Source organism: Oncorhynchus keta, chromosome 11 (genome assembly GCF_023373465.1).
Source record: "Oncorhynchus keta strain PuntledgeMale-10-30-2019 chromosome 11, Oket_V2, whole genome shotgun sequence".
In the NCBI taxonomy this organism is placed as follows: Eukaryota; Metazoa; Chordata; class Actinopteri; order Salmoniformes; family Salmonidae; genus Oncorhynchus; species Oncorhynchus keta.
In genome coordinates, this window is record NC_068431.1 from 12,366,013 (window position 1) to 12,382,822 (window position 16,810).

At 43.1% G+C, this 16,810-nt stretch overlaps 1 protein-coding gene across 1 annotated transcript; it reads right to left on the minus strand.

Moving 5' to 3' along the window:
• Positions 1–217: 217 nt before the first annotated feature.
• On the minus strand, positions 218–2,969 carry drd1b (dopamine receptor D1b). Its single transcript, XM_035779661.2, has one exon. The coding sequence runs from the start codon at positions 1,554–1,556 to the stop codon at positions 225–227; it is 1,332 nt and encodes a 443-aa protein (XP_035635554.1). The 5' UTR covers positions 1,557–2,969; the 3' UTR covers positions 218–224.
• Positions 2,970–16,810: the final 13,841 nt, after the last annotated feature.

A 16,810-nucleotide genomic window follows, 5' to 3' on the forward strand; every position in this document is an offset into this window, starting at 1 on the left:
AACAAATCTGTCTATACTTTAATAATAAATGCTGAAGGTGTTTTGCAGATAGTTATCCAGGATAAAGTGCCTTCATTTGAAACATTCTGTAGATTTCCATAGTGATTTGAGTTTTAAGGTTCGCAGTGAAGCTCAGTTTGTATATACCACACTTCTGCTAGGCATACTGCCAAGTCTCTCCCTCTGGGTTCCTTCTCATGTTTGTATACCAATACATACACCCGTCAACATGTCACAGTTTTGTGTTGGCCGTTCTGAGTTATAGGATTAATCTTTTCCAGTGACACATCGGCATCGCTGCCCAAGTTCCCAGAAAGGGACGGGGACAGTTTATCCAAGGTCTTAATCCCAACCCCATCCTTCTTCTGCAGCTCCTCCTCCTGACACAGGATGCTGTGGGGAATCACATAGGTGGCATTGTTGCTTTCCTTGGGAATGTGCCCTTTGGGCTGATACTGGGACGCAGGCGGCTGGGATCCATTGTTGTTGATGCTCACTATCTCTATGGCATTGCTGCCCGGGCAGAGTCTGTGGCAGCCCAGCAGGATGGAGAACGCTTTGCGGAAGTCCGCGTTGAAGGCATATATGATGGGGTTGAGTGAGGAGTTGGCCCAGCCGAACCAGACGAACACGTCGAAGGTGCCGGGACTGATGCAGAGGAAATCAGAGGGGCCGTTGGGCTCACAGAAGGGTACCATGCAGTTGAGGATGAAGAAGGGCAGCCAGCAGCACACAAACACCCCCATTATGACAGAGAGGGTCTTTAGGACTTTGGTTTCTCTTTTGAAAGACATCTTGAAGGAGCTCTCCGTCTCCATGTTGGAGCTGTTCTCCATACTGCTGTGGCGGTTCTTGGCACTCTCCGCAGCCCTCTCCAGTGCTGAGATCCTCCTGATTTGTATCTGGGCAATTCTGTAAATCCGGGTGTAAGTCACGATCATGATTGCCACAGGGATGTAGAAGCTGATGAGGGAGGAGGAGATGGCATAGGTCCTGTTAAGGCTGGAGTCGCAGTTGTCCGGCGGCAGCTCACCGTATGTGCCGTTGAGCTCCAACGCCGCAGCCTTGTGCCAGTTCAACTGCACAGGGATGAAAGAGATGAGCACAGACAGCGTCCATGCCACACTGATCATAATAAACGCCACCTTGGGTGTCATCTTCCTCTCGTAGCGGAACGGGCTTGAGATCGCCCAGTATCTGTCCACGCTGATGACACATAAGTTCAAAATGGACGCTGTTGAGCACATGATGTCGAACGCCACCCAGACATTACAGAAGGCACCGAATGGCCAGAAGCCCACGATCTCCGTTGCTGCCTTCCATGGCATCACCAAGATGGCCACCAGCAGGTCTGAGATGGCCAAAGAGATCACAAAGAAGTTGGTGACCTTTGAACGCAGGTGGCGGAACTTGGTGACGGCAACACATACCAGCGTGTTCCCCAGCAGTGTGGTCAGGATGAGCGCAAAGAGAAAACAGCCTGTCAGAACGCGCTTGGATGAGTCTCTCTCCAGCAAATTATCGCTATCGCGGACCGTGGAGAAGTTCAAATCCATGTTTCTGTCAGCTTGTAGAGATAGAAATCACCCCATAATTCCAATCACCTGAACTCAGGCCAATTAGAAGGAAAATGAACCCTTGGCCGCTTGCCTGGGGGCCATCAAGTCTGGAGGCTGGTTCACCATGCTCATCACAGCAATCATCCTGCAGAATAGTGTCTATAAATATTTCAAAAAGCACTCTTTATAAATGAGCCAAAAAATGCACCCTGTTCATGAATTCTCAAAGACATTCTACTGTCAGAGCAGCAGTTTTCAACTATGGATATTCCATCTGTTATTGAAGAGTTTAATATGATGTACCTACGAATCTTAAACTTTTACTCTGCTTTATCATATGTCTATTTCAATGACCTGTCAGCAGTCATCTGAAAATTTCACAACATATTCTCGCCGGCATGTTCAGTAAACAGAGGCTAGGCCAATCATTAGCCTTATATACGGGCTCGTCGATAAAGTCTATTGATCATATTAACACTGTGTTTATCTGATTTGTTTAATGACTGCCGAGGCGTGTCCGTGTGATTATATTCGTGCCCTTATTGACGCTCCATCCAGGACAAGCAACTGCAGGGCACATGCACTGGACAAGATGCCTGACGCTTTGGACGGTGATGGAAATGTAGACATGCAGTTGCAATATTGTTGAACTGAAATGCACACGCATCATAACAACAAAATAAATACATCGTCCGTATCTTTACGCATGAAACGTGGCATCTGTAGCCTATGTTTTATGAAAATGTAGCAATTAAGTTTCCATAAGCACCAAGAACACACAACAGGCTACATCTTACTGTGGAGCAACACAACGATAATCCTGGAGCTCAGTCCGTTCGTGCGGTCCATTTTTGTCCCACAACGAGTCTCCAAAATTGCAATGGGACTCCATAGAAGATGAGCTGTCAACTTCTTTTAAACAACCGTTTTTTCGTAAATGTCCTTAAATCCTCAAAGAAAGCTCAATGGTAAACCATGGTTTACTTCGAAATAGCAGGCTCTACATATTCTCTTTCCCACGTATCTGTCTACAGCAGAAGCGCGCGCCTCTGTCTGCTCTCCTCGCGTGTGCTCCAGATGCAGCCCGCAGCCTCAGTACCGCTAGCAGTGTGTTATTCTCATTATATGTCCTTTCAAACTTCCCTCTATCTTCACCCGAAAAACTGTGTGACCACATCCAGACAAGGTCGAAATACCGTCCGATAGAATCAATTCAACTTGTGCGTCTTCTCACAAGCTCCGGATCAACAAGAATACTCGCACGAGTTAGTCACGCTTTCCTAAACGCACTAGATGTCATGTTTTCTTCTTATGTTCAAGTTATTGTGAAGAGATCCACATTCCATCAAAGTCTCCAGTCCTTATCCACCACTGACGTGTCCGAAGTGAAGTCTCTCACTTGTAGATTGAGGGAAGATGAGACGTTTTCTGCGCCATATTCACTCAGCTGCGCGCCAGGGTCTCTGGAAACGTCCCCACCAGCTTGTTTCATCTCATGCATCAACAGGATATTTAGCTGAAATGTGTTCATTTGTTCCTATTAAAGCCCACTCTTCGATATTGATATTACTTTTATAATTACATTATTATTTATACAGTAGCGTAATATTACAGCAATTGATTTAGTTTACTAAAACTGTGGAGTGAGTGCGAAAAATAAAGTGTAACTTGCGGTCCCGGTTCTCCCGTACGTCATAGAGATTTGATAAAATAGCTCAAATTGGAATTAAATAAAATGAACCACGAAATTATGAAAACATCTCATGCTGAAATTGTCTCAAAGTTTAACTTGAAGGAAATCTATTTGGATAGATAGGCACAATAACGCTATCTACTGGAGACCATATGTATTACAAATAAAACATATGAAAATGTGGGATGCTGCAAGGTTATGTTAGGCTATCATCATCATCATCATCATCATCATCATCATCACCGAATAAGAACACCAATACATCTGATATATTCCAGAGGCAATAGAAAAGGACACATACCCTTGTGCAGTATGTGTTGACATTTAGGTCTGTGTGGACAACAGGCTACAAACTGGTCAGTTTGGATGTTAAACTATTTAGCAAGCTGAAAACCTCAATGGACCCTGCCATACTGCCGTCTATGTGTAGTAGTGGGGGCTGCTAAGGGGAGATTGGCTCATAATAATGTCTGGAATGGAGTTTTATGGCTGGAATGGAGTGAATGGAATGGCATCAAACACATAAAAAACACACATTTGATTCCATTCCATTCACTCCATTCCATTTACTCCATTCCATTCATTCCATTCACTCCATTCCAAATCATATCAACTCATTATTATGAGCCATCCTCCCCTCAGCAGCCTCCACTGATGTGTAGTATACATGTGTGAGTAATTCATGAAGACAACCAAGTGTCTGAGGCCTGGCGGATTACACGCCCACTTCTCCCTGTAGCACCAAGCAAAGACGTGTGTGCAGCAAGGTTCAGTCAAAGCCCAGAGTCTCCCTGTCACCACAGACCACCATCCACGTGGTAATGTATTTCTGCATCGCATCCTAAAGCAAAATCAGATACTGTATTCAAATATTTATATCCAAAATTCAATCTTCTAGAAAAGTTATGAAAGAGCACGTCAGAGCTGAAATTCGTATTGTCGGATCTTTAATGACTAATGACTGATGGGACGACAGGAAACGTCTCAGGGCATAGAGCCCGGCCTGGTTGTCTCTGATAGGAAGAATGGTCTAAGACTGAGAGACTAAGACTGGTCTATGACAGTGTCAGAGGCAGAAAGATGGTTAATCACGCCCCTTGGCATAGGCCACTCATTGCAGTTTGCATAACATAATGGAATGGAATTCAGAATGACAGTAATTGTATGCCATTTCAACATACACTATATAACATTTACTGGAATGCCTTCAAATTAACCAGTGCAATAGCTGGGATGGACTTGTAGGGATGCTACAGAGTAATGAAGTATATTTGTATTGTTATGGTTTTGTTTGTGGTGAACCCATTACTTACTACTTATAATTTCATAGCTGTAATATTTTTTCCTAACAAAGTAAAAAATGAACAGGGCGTGTTCAGTGTAAGTAGTAAGGGGAAATTGGTGGTGGTGGTGATTGTGGTGGTAGTGGTGGTGGTGATGGTGATGGTGGTGGAGGTGGTGATGGTAGTGGGGGTGGTGATGGTGATGGTGGTGGTGATGGTAGTGGTGGTGGTGATGGTAGTGATGGTGGTGGCAGTGATGGTAGTGATTGTGATGGTGGTGGTGGTGATTGTGGTAGTAGTGATGGTAGTGATGGTAGTGGTGGTGGTGATGGTGATGGAGTGATGGTGGTGGCAGTGATGGTAGTGATTGTGATGGTGGTGGTGGTGGTGGTGGTGATGGTGCTGATTGTGGTAGTAGTGATGGTAGTGATGGTAGTGGTGGTGCTAGTGGTCATGGTAGTGGTGGTGGTGGTGATGGTGGTGGTGGTGGTAGTGGTGATGATGGTGATGGTGGTGATGGTGGTGGTAGTGGGGGTGGTGATGGTTTTGGTGGTGGTGGTGATGGTGGTGGAGGTGGTGATGGTAGTGGAGGTGGTGATGGTGATGGTGGTGGCAGTGATGGTAGTGATTGTGATGGTGGTGGTGGTGATGGTGGTGGCAGTGATGGTAGTGATTGTGATGGTGGTGATTGTGATGGTGGTAGTGGTGATGGTAGTGGTGGTGGTGATGGTGATGGTAGTGATGGTGGTAGTAGTGATGGTAGTGATGGTAGTGGTGGTGATGGTGCTGGTGGTCATGGTAGTGGTGGTGGTGGTGATGGTGGTGGCAGTGATGGTGGTGATTGTGGTGGTGATGGTGATGGTAGTGGTGGTGGTGGTGATGGTGATGGTAGTGATGGTGGTGGCAGTGATGGTAGTGATTGTGATGGTGGTAGTGGTGATGGTAGTGGGAGTGGTGATGGTGATGGTAGTGATGGTGGTGATGGTGATGGTAGTGGTGGTGGTGATGGTGATAGTAGTGATGGTGGTGGCAGTGATGGTAGTGATTGTGATGGTGGTGGTGGTGGTGATGGTGCTGATTGTGGTAGTAGTGATGGTAGTGGTGGTGGTGGTGGTGCTGGTGGTCATGGTAGTGGTGGTGGTAGTGGTGGTGGTGGTGGTAGTGGTGATGGTGGTGGAGATGGTGATGGTGGTGACAGTGATGGTAGTGAATGTGATGGTGGTGATTGTGATGGTGGTAGTGGTGATGGTAGTGGTGGCGGTGATGGTGATTGGTGGTGGTGGTGGTGGTGCTGATTGTGGTAGTAGTGATGGTAGTGATGGTAGTGGTGGTGGTGGTGCTGGTGGTCATGGTAGTGGTGGTGGTGGTGGTGATGGTGGTGGTGGTAGTGGGGGTGGTGATGGGGATGGTAGTGATGGTGGTGGAAGTGATGGTAGTGATTGTGATGGTGGTGATTGTGATGGTGGTTGTGGTGATGGTAGTGGTGGTGGTGATGATGGTAGTAATGGTGGTGGCAGTGATGGTGGTGATTGTGGTGGTGATGGTGATGGTGATGGTAGTGGTGGTGGTGGTGATGGTGATGGTAGTGATGGTGGTGGCAGTGATGGTAGTGATTGTGATGGTGGTAGTGGTGATGGTAGTGGGAGTGGTGATGGTGATGGTAGTGATGGTGGTGATGGTGATGGTGATGGTAGTGGTGGTGGTGATGGTGATAGTAGTGATGGTGGTGGCAGTGATGGTAGTGATTGTGATGGTGGTGGTGGTGGTGATGGTGCTGATTGTGGTAGTAGTGATGGTAGTGGTGGTGGTGGTGGTGATGGTAGTGGTGGTGGTGGTGGTAGTGGTGATGGTGGTGGTGGTGGTGATGGTGATGGTGGTGGCAGTGATGGTGGTGGTGGTGATGGTGGTGGCAGTGATGGTATTGAATGTGATGGTGGTGATTGTGATGGTGGTAGTGGTGATGGTAGTGGTGGCGGTGATGGTGGTGGTGCTGATTGTGGTAGTAGTGATGGTAGTGGTGGTGCTGGTGGTGGTGGTGGTGATGGTGGTGGTGGTAGTGATGGTGGTGGAAGTGATGGTAGTGATTGTGATGGTGGTTGTGGTGATCGTAGTGGTGATGGTAGTGGTGGTGGTGATGGTAGTGATAATAATATAATAATATATGCCATTTAGCTGACGCTTTTATCCAAAGCGACTTACAGTCATGTGTGCATACATTCTACGTATGGGTGGTCCCGGGAATCGAACCCACTACCCTGGCGTTACAAGCGCCATGCTCTACCAACTGAGCCACAGATGGTGATGGTGGTGATTGTGATGGTGGTAGTGGTGATGGTAGTGATGGTGGTGATGGTGATGGTAGTGATGGTGGTGGCAGTGATGGTAGTGATTGTGATGGTGGTGGTAGTGGTGGTGGTGATGGTAGTGGTGGTGGTGATGGTAGTGATGGTGGTGGTAGTGATGGTAGTGATGGTGGTGGTGATGGTAGTGGTGATGGTAGTGATAGTGGTGGCAGTGATGGTAGTGATGGTGGTGGCAGTGATGGTAGTGATGGTGGTGGTGATTGTGGTGATTGTGGTGGTTGTGGTGGTGGTGGTGGTGGTGGTGATGGTGGTGCTGATTGTGGTAGTAGTGATGGTAGTGATGGTAGTGGTGGTGGTGGTGCTGGTGGTCATGGTCGTGGTGGTGGTGGTGATGGTGGTTGTGGTAGTGGTGATGGTGGTGATGGTGGTGGCAGTGATGGTAGTGATTGTGGTGGTGGTGATGGTGGTGGCAGTGATGGTGGTGATTGTGATTGGCCTATTGAACATGACCCAGTTTAGGCAGACCTTGGACCTGATGATGGTGTGATCCATCATTCTCCCACATGCTTCCCAATCACCTTGTGTAGAACTGAGTGACCCAGTTCTCTCCACTACTCATTCTGTCTGGTTCAAATCCCCACTACAATAGTAATTGTCTGGAGATGATGCTTTTATAGCTGTAATTGATCTCACCTGGGAATCATATCCAGCGTTTGACTAACATAGTATAAAGATATAAAGATACTACTGTGTATAAAGATACTCTGACTCATCTTGCATCAACAAACGCCCACAGAAAGATTAAGACGCTTGTAAAGCAAAGATGTGGTGTGTGAGTGGGTTTTAGGGGATTTAGGGGATTTCACAGATACAAACCTTACAATTTCATGTCGACAGTCACCCCTTGTCATCAGCAACACAATGCTTAGACGACTAGGCAATCCGACTCCCACAAATCCTCTGTCACCTCGCCACATATTGGTCTCCAGGTCTCCAGCTCATCAGAAAGACTGGGAGTGGATGTTTGGCAGTAATCCCAGATTTCTGCCAGAAGACACACACTCAACAGCATGCATCTATTCTCACTCTGAAATGAATGAGACATAATTGCTCTGGCTGTTGCAGACTGAACCAGGGGATTTTCATGGTTTTTCGAATGCCATTTGAAGTTCTGCTCTTTGGGAGATGTTGTCTAAGAGCTTCGGGGTATTGCAGTGACTCTTCAGATTACTTTTCTGAAGCTTTAAATGGGTCTCAGTAATGAGAGCGGAGTCTACATTCTTAGACTAAATAACCTCCCTTGTATGTCAACTGAGGTATACGACAGAGACAATGTCATTGTCTATGTTATTACGGTACACTTAAACAGCTGGAATCTGGAATCAGGATCTTCCCATTATCACTACTTCAATAGTTGATAAGCATGCCATCTGGTAGGATCTTCCCATTATCACTACTTCACTAGTTGATATACATGCCATCTGGTAGGACCTTCCCATTATCACTACTTCAATAGTTGATATACATGCCATCTGGTAGGACCTTCCCATTATCACTACTTCAATAGTTGATATACATGCCATCTGGTAGGACCTTCCCATTATCACTACTTCAATAGTTGATATACATGCCATCTGGTAGGATCTTCCCATTATCACTACTTCAATAGTTGATATGCATGCCATCTGGTAGGATCTTCCCATTATCACTACTTCAATAGTTGATATACATGCCATCTGGTAGGACCTTCCCATTATCACTACTTCAATAGTTGATATACATGCCATCTGGTAGGATCTTCCCATTATCACTACTTCAATAGTTGATATACATGCCATCTGGTAGGACCTTCCCATTATCACTACTTCAATAGTTGATATACATGCCATCTGGTAGGACCTTCCCATTATCACTACTTCAATAGTTGATATACATGCCATCTGGTAGGATCTTCCCATTATCACTACTTCAATAGTTGATATACATGCCATCTGGTAGGATCTTCCCATTATCACTACTTCAATAGTTGATATACATGCCATCTGGTAGGACCTTCCCATTATCACTACTTCAATAGTTGATATACATGCCATCTGGTAGGATCTTCCCATTATCACTACTTCAATAGTTGATATACATGCCATCTGGTAGGACCTTCCCATTATCACTACTTCAATAGTTGATATACATGCCATCTGGTAGGATCTTCCCATTATCACTACTTCAATAGTTGATATACATGCCATCTGGTAGGATCTTCCCATTATCACTACTTCAATAGTTGATATACATGCCATCTGGTAGGATCTTCCCATTATCACTACTTCAATAGTTGATATACATGCCATCTGGTAGGACCTTCCCATTATCACTACTTCAATAGTTGATATACATGCCATCTGGTAGGATCTTCCCATTATCACTACTTCAATAGTTGATATACATGCAATCTGGTAGGACCTTCCCATTATCACTACTTCAATAGTTGATATACATGCAATCTGGTAGGACCTTCCCATTATCACTACTTCAATAGTTGATATACATGCCATCTGGTAGGATCTTCCCATTATCACTACTTCAATAGTTGATATACATGCCATCTGGTAGGATCTTCCCATTATCACTACTTCAATAGTTGATATACATGCCATCTGGTAGGACCTTCCCATTATCACTACTTCAATAGTTGATATACATGCCATCTGGTAGGATCTTCCCATTATCACTACTTCAATAGTTGATATACATGCCATCTGGTAGGATCTTCCCATTATCACTACTTCAATAGTTGATATACATGCCATCTGGTAGGACCTTCCCATTATCACTACTTCAATAGTTGATATACATGCCATCTGGTAGGACCTTCCCATTATCACTACTTCAATAGTTAATATACATGCCATCTGGTAGGACCTTCCCATTATCACTACTTCAATAGTTGATATACATGCCATCTGGTAGGACCTTCCCATTATCACTACTTCAATAGTTAATATACATGCCATCTGGTAGGACCTTCCCATTATCACTACTTCAATAGTTGATATGCATGCCATCTGGTAGGATCTTCCCATTATCACTACTTCAATAGTTGATATGCATGCCATCTGGTAGGACCTTCCCATTATCACTACTTCAATAGTTGATATACATGCCATCTGGTAGGACCTTCCCATTATCACTACTTCAATAGTTGATATACATGCCATCTGGTAGGACCTTCCCATTATCACTACTTCAATAGTTGATATACATGCCATCTGGCAGGATCTTCCCATTATCACCACTTCAATAGTTGATATACATGCCATCTGGTAGGATCTTCCCATTATCACTACTTCAATAGTTGATATACATGCCATCTGGTAGGATCTTCCCATTATCACTACTTCAATAGTTGATATACATGCCATCTGGTAGGATCTTCCCATTATCACTACTTCAATAGTTGATATACATGCCATCTGGTAGGACCTTCCCATTATCACTACTTCAATAGTTGATATACATGCCATCTGGTAGGATCTTCCCATTATCACTACTTCAATAGTTGATATACATGCCATCTGGTAGGATCTTCCCATTATCACTACTTCAATAGTTGATATACATGCCATCTGGTAGGACCTTCCCATTATCACTACTTCAATAGTTGATATACATGCCATCTGGTAGGATCTTCCCATTATCACTACTTCAATAGTTGATATACATGCCATCTGGTAGGATCTTCCCATTATCACCACTTCAATTGTTGATATTTATGCCATCTGTCCACAGCCCCATTTGATAGTGTCAAAATAATTTCTTGGCAACGAAAGCATGGCAATAAAGATCTGGGTTAATCTGCACACATGATTCAGAACGCTGCCAATAGAACCACTCATTTATTTCTCAGAAAATGATGCTCGGCAAATCAGTTATAGCGGCAAAGTACATACTTGTTGCACACATTTTAAGCTCTCGGGCAATCTGTTTGTGGAAGCTCATAGCATTTACACATATAAGTACAACAATTCTTACAGTTAAGAGACCTATCAAATGAACATTAATATAGTAGGTTATTCAGGTCTGTTGACAGAGAGTATAACTCAGCCACTACAGATGTAGGATCTCAATTTGAGTCAGTTTACTACAGCAGGAAAATAATCCTGCAGCAACAGGAAATGTGAATTATTATATGGACTATAAATGCTCTTCAATATTTACTGAGGAGTACCTGCCTTCTGGCCACTCCACCATAAAGGTCCGATTGGTGGAGTGCTGCAGAGATGGTTGTCCTTTTGGAAGGTTCTCCCATCTTCACAGAGGAAGTCTGGAGCTCTGTCAGAGTGGACATCGGGTCCTCTGATTGATCAGTTTGGCCAGCTCTAGAAAGAGTCTTGGGGATTCAAAACTTATTTTTTGATACCCTTCCCCAGATCTGTGCCTTGGTCTGTTCCAGAGCTCTACAGACAATTCCTTCGAACTCATGGCTTGGTTTTTGCTCTGACATACACGGCCAACTGTGGGACGTTGTGGTGTGTGCCTTTCCAAATCATGTCCAAAAAAAACGAAAACTTTGTGCGTTGTCATTGTGGGGTACTGTGTGTAGATTGTTGAGGGGGGAAAAATGGAATAAATTTTAGAATAAGGCTTTTCCACAAAATGTGGAAAAAGTGAAGGGGGCTGAATACTTTCCGAATGAACTGTAAATCTATCTGTGGACACCATACACAGCCGCGGGAAGTAGGGGTGATGAGAGTGCTGCAGCACCCCATAAAAAATCATAACAAAAAAATACAAAATAATTCTCACAATAGTAGTGCACTGGACACTAAATATATAAATATGTATTTTACAGTTATAAGGAAGGTGAAATCTTATAGTTAGTCATTTCAGAAATTGGTTAGGAAAAATATAAGTCATTTCAAGCCTCATTTTTAAAATGTGTACTTTTACCCCATCCCCCCTCCTCATTTTTGTGGTGACCAATTGGTAGTTACAGTCTTGTCTCATCGCTGCAAATCCCGTACAGACTCGGGAGAGGCGAAGGTCGAGAGCGGTGTGTCCTCTGAAACACGACCCAACCAAGCCGCATTGCTTCTTGACACAATGCCCAGTGAACCCGGAAGCCGCCCAATAGGACTCTCGGTTACGTCCGGTTGTGACACAGCCCGGGTCTGTAGTGATGCCTCAAGCACTGCGATTCAGTGCCTTAGACTGCTGCGCCACTCGGGAGGCCACATGTTTGTAGGTGTTGATACATTTTTGGTAAGAGAAAATCATGTCTGAAATTTCTATGTACAAACTTCAGAAGCCTTTTTAAACCTCAAATACATTACAAGTTGTAAATGTCTTGCATTGCAGAAAAGGTCTCCTGCAACAGGGTGATCAAATTAAGATCCTACATCTGTAAACTATTCAGGTCTGATGACAGAGAGCATAAGGTAACACTTGTTTTGGATGGTACATCTGTAGATGCTCTACAGACTACAGAGTATCAGTAGCATGTCAGTTTACCGAATTAAATAGTGCAGGTCCCTTTCACATAGATTTTCCTACAATGTGCCATATTTCATATGAGCCAGTCGTGGTCTGTGCCGTTTAAGATGAGGGAGGATGATTCTTTTTTTTTTATTAGCATGGCCTTATTTTCTACCACAGCATATTGGATGACTGCCATTCATATTTCATCTGCACACTCTTGCCTGCATCTAGCTGATCTAGGGTGTAATCATTAGTCCAACAGGAATTTCTACTGGACAAATTCCAGTATGTTTATCCCCGTTTCATTCCGTTTGCTTCCATTTAAGAAAAATGTTTCAACAGAATCGGTAGACTGAACACCCCTGATCACAGGTAAACACAGTTCACTTTCATAGCAGCCACAGTGAAAGTGAAAACATACACAAAATATCTCTCTCTTTTTTCTCCTTCATTTTTGACTAAATGAATTTGTTCAAAACTGTTCAGCTATTGTCCTTCTATCTCTTTGAGTCAACTCCTCACCCCATTTTATGCACTGCAGTGCTAGCTAGCTGTAATTTATGCTTTCAGTACCAGATTACTTCTCTGATCCTTTGATTGGGGGGACAACATGTCAGTTCATGCTGCAAGAGCTCTGATAGTTTGGAGGACGTCCTCCGGAAGTTGTCATAATTACTGTATAAGTATATGGAAGGGGGTGAGAACTGTGAGGCTCCAAGTTTTGTATTGAAGTCAATGGAAACTAGCTGTCCTCCGGCTACACCATGGTGCTATCCAAGAGAATGCTGTTGAGGCTATTGTGTTTTAATCATTTATTTGGTGACGTGAATATATTTAATATAGTTGTTTCTAAAAAGGATAACTTTTTTAATGTTTAACTATTTTTATTTTTATTAAATTCACTGAGGAGGATGGTCCTCCCCTTCCCCCTCTGAGGAGATTCCAGGTCACAGTTGTAAATGAGAACTTGTTCTCAGCTGGCCTACCTGGTTAAATAAATGTGAAATAAAATAAAAAATATGTTTAAAAAATCCACTAAAATGAGCACTAAGCTAAAATTGTGGTTTGTCATTGCCATGTGGTTTGTCATTGCCATGTGGTTTGTCATTGCCATGTGTTTTGTCATTGCCCTGTGGTTTGTTAGTACTGTATTTCTAATTGGATATTGACTTGATAAGAGGACAACCAATACATGACAACCAATCTTAAGCATGTTTGTGCCTCCATTAATCTACATACTGTAGAACTCGTTCCAACATGGAAGAAAATTAGCATAATCATCAGAATCGTACAGCATGAAATAGCTACCGGTACATCAACTAACCCCAAGAGAAGTCAGCAGATTGTTCTAGCTCTCACCTTGCACCCTTCCCAGACAACCTTTTCAAGGTGAAATGGTGAAACTGAGTAGTTTGTGCACCCCTGCACCCCTGGTGCACAAAATAAGTTACATTCACGACTTTCAGTGGGGAGCTATACAGTTGTCAGAAAACATTAACAGCAATGAAAAGGAGAAAGTCTGCACAGGGCGTCTTTTCCAAATTCCTTGAAGATTAAATGGTAACACTATCAAGGCAGCTCCTTTTAAGTCTATATTTCACTAGAATAATAAAGTGATAGTGACGATATCCATTAGCAACAAAAACTGCTAGAAAGAGGAATTGAAACTCATCTGAATTTGTGCTCGGAGCTTCAGATAGGGGGTGAAATCTTTTGGCTTCTCAAATGGCTGCCATGACCTTGGGAAAGGTCATGACCCACAGAGAAGTCTGTTTCTGCTTTTGCCAATGTGCCTGTTGTCTTGCCAAACAGCCCAATATTATTGTCTATTTCAACAGTTTCTAAGTGTCCATAGGACTGGGGTAAATATTACATTTGGGTTATTTCGGTCGCAGCTACATGTAACAGATGGGGTCTTGAAAATTGAGCTGTTACCACTTCAAGTGGCCCATGGCAATGGTCAGTATTAGTATTTTAGTATTTTATTATAATCCCCATTAACTCTTGGTAAAGCACCAGCTAATCTTCCTGGGGTCCACACAAAAAAATAAAACATGACAAAATACAGAACATCAATAGACAAGAACAGCTCAGGGACTGAACTAAACACATTTTAAATAAGAACTGTCATGACGTTGGCCTGGGGGTAGGTTTATGACAGTCATAAATACCTCTTTCCCCCTTTTTCCTCTCTCTACCCTACTAATGTTACATTTGCAAACCCCTTGGTTAATATAGAGATTCTGGGAACATCAGAAAGTGGGGGGAAATAAACTATATTCTGGTAATCCGAACAATTGAACATATGCGGTGGTACTTAATGAATATGATGTCAGTTCGGTTGTCATCTGAGACATTCTCATCAATGATAAGATGACATAAACTCTACAGTGGAAAGTCTACACATCAGAGTTATTGGATTCACATGGAAGCTTTGTTCAATTTAAATGTTTGAATATGAAATTATTCGTGATGGGATGAAATGTGATTTTAGCTTCTAAAATGTGAGATTTGGGTTTTCATAAGATAGGGCTCTGCTCAATTAGTGGCCCGCCCCTGTGAAGGGACATGGGCTATAAAACTTTTCAAACACGCCCTTCTCTCCCTTCCTATATAAGCCCTTGATGACAATATAACCTCCTGTACCGAGGACGTGAGGACGACGGTCCGATGTCAGAATGGTTCAGATAATAACTACAGAACGAAGCCAACATCAGCGTGAGCTTTGGTTACGAATGGTATGAACTTTGAACTCTTATTCACTACAGAAGTGATACCTCCTAGCCGTTGAGTTAGCAACAGCTGCTGCAAACGAGGGTTAGGAAGGAACAGACAGAGTATCCAATCTACCACACAGTAACGTTACTATAACGAATTCAATTTACCAGCAGAGACATTCTTCAAAGGACAAAGGACTCGGTTGGGCAACATGGCCTTCCATCTACCACCAACCTACCGAAGCGCAGCATTTTATTGCATTTCATTGCATTTTCCTTTTCCAAATGGGCGGTAATTTAGAATGCATCAGATACTGTATTTACGATAGCACAGCTTTGCCCTTTGTTCCTCAGTCTTCCCGCTCTTTCACTCAAACCCAGCCCCTTTTCTTTTGTGTAACCAGCTGTCATATCTGTTCCGCAGGCAAGGGACGTTTTTCTTTATTAAGTAATTTGTAATCAAGTTTTGATTTAAATATGTGTATGTAATTCTGTGTGATTAGTTAGGTATTTAGTAAATAAATAATTAAACCCAATTTTGTATTGCTGATTCAACTTGTTAGCCAGGGTTCTTGCAGATAACCAAGAATGTACAACTTTCAGATGAGACTGAATTAAGATGTTGATTAATATTGACTGCTATTGATGTAAAATATTACTTGGTCTTTAAGAGTTCATTCGGAAGATAACAGCTCTATGAATATTATTTTGTGGTGCCCTACTCTCTAGTTAATTACGTTTACATGATTAGCTCAATCAGGTAATATTAATTACGGAGAAATTATTTCACAGAATAGCATGTCATATCACTTAATCTGGCATAGCCAAAGACACGACAGAACAATGGAAACTAAAAAGGTCCTACAGACAGTTACACATGCCTATGAGTTATTTAAGTCCAATAGGGGAGAGCCGTTGTGCTGTGAGATGTTGTTTTATTTGTGAAGAGACCCCTGGTGGCATTTCTGTTGGGGTGGGTACTGTATGTCTCTCAGAGGTGTATGTAAGTTGATTATACAGACAATTTAGCATTTTCAACATTAATATTTCTCTCAAAAACAAGAATTGATGCAGTCAACCTCTCCTCTACTTTGAGCCAAGAGAGACTGACATGCATACTGTTGACATTAGCCCTCTGTGTATATTAAAGGGCAAGTCAGGGATGTGGAATGGAGAGATAACATACCGTATGTCACGGCTGTTTGAAGCCAAGTCCTCAGGTCACCTCTTTCATTTTCACTCTGAGCCTGTGACTTCCATGATCCTGGCATTAAATTGAATTTGGTCAAGTTTAGGTCTCAGCCTCACATGTCCAAAGCAACCACTCTGCCACACAGATTGAGACGGAGTGAGAAAGAGAGAGAGAGAGAGAGAGAGAGAGAGAGAGAGAGAGAGAGAGAGAGAGAGAGAGAGAGAGAGAGAGAGAGAGAGAGAGAGAGAGAGTGAGAGAGAGAGGGAGAAAGGGGCAGAGAGAGCGAGAGAGAGAGTTAGAGACACATATTTCCCTCAGATTACAAAGAACCACAAAGAATTCAGAAACAAATCCAATTTTGATAAACTCCCATATCTATTGGGTGAAATACCACAGTGCGCAATCACAGCAGCAAGATTTGTGACCAGTGAAGAATGTACACCATTGTAAATACAACCCATATTTATTTATTTTCCCTTTTGTACTTTAACTATTTGCACATCGCAACAACACTGTATATAGACATAATATGAACTTGTGTGTGTAACATTTACTGTTCACTTTATATTGTTCATGAGAGAGAGAGAG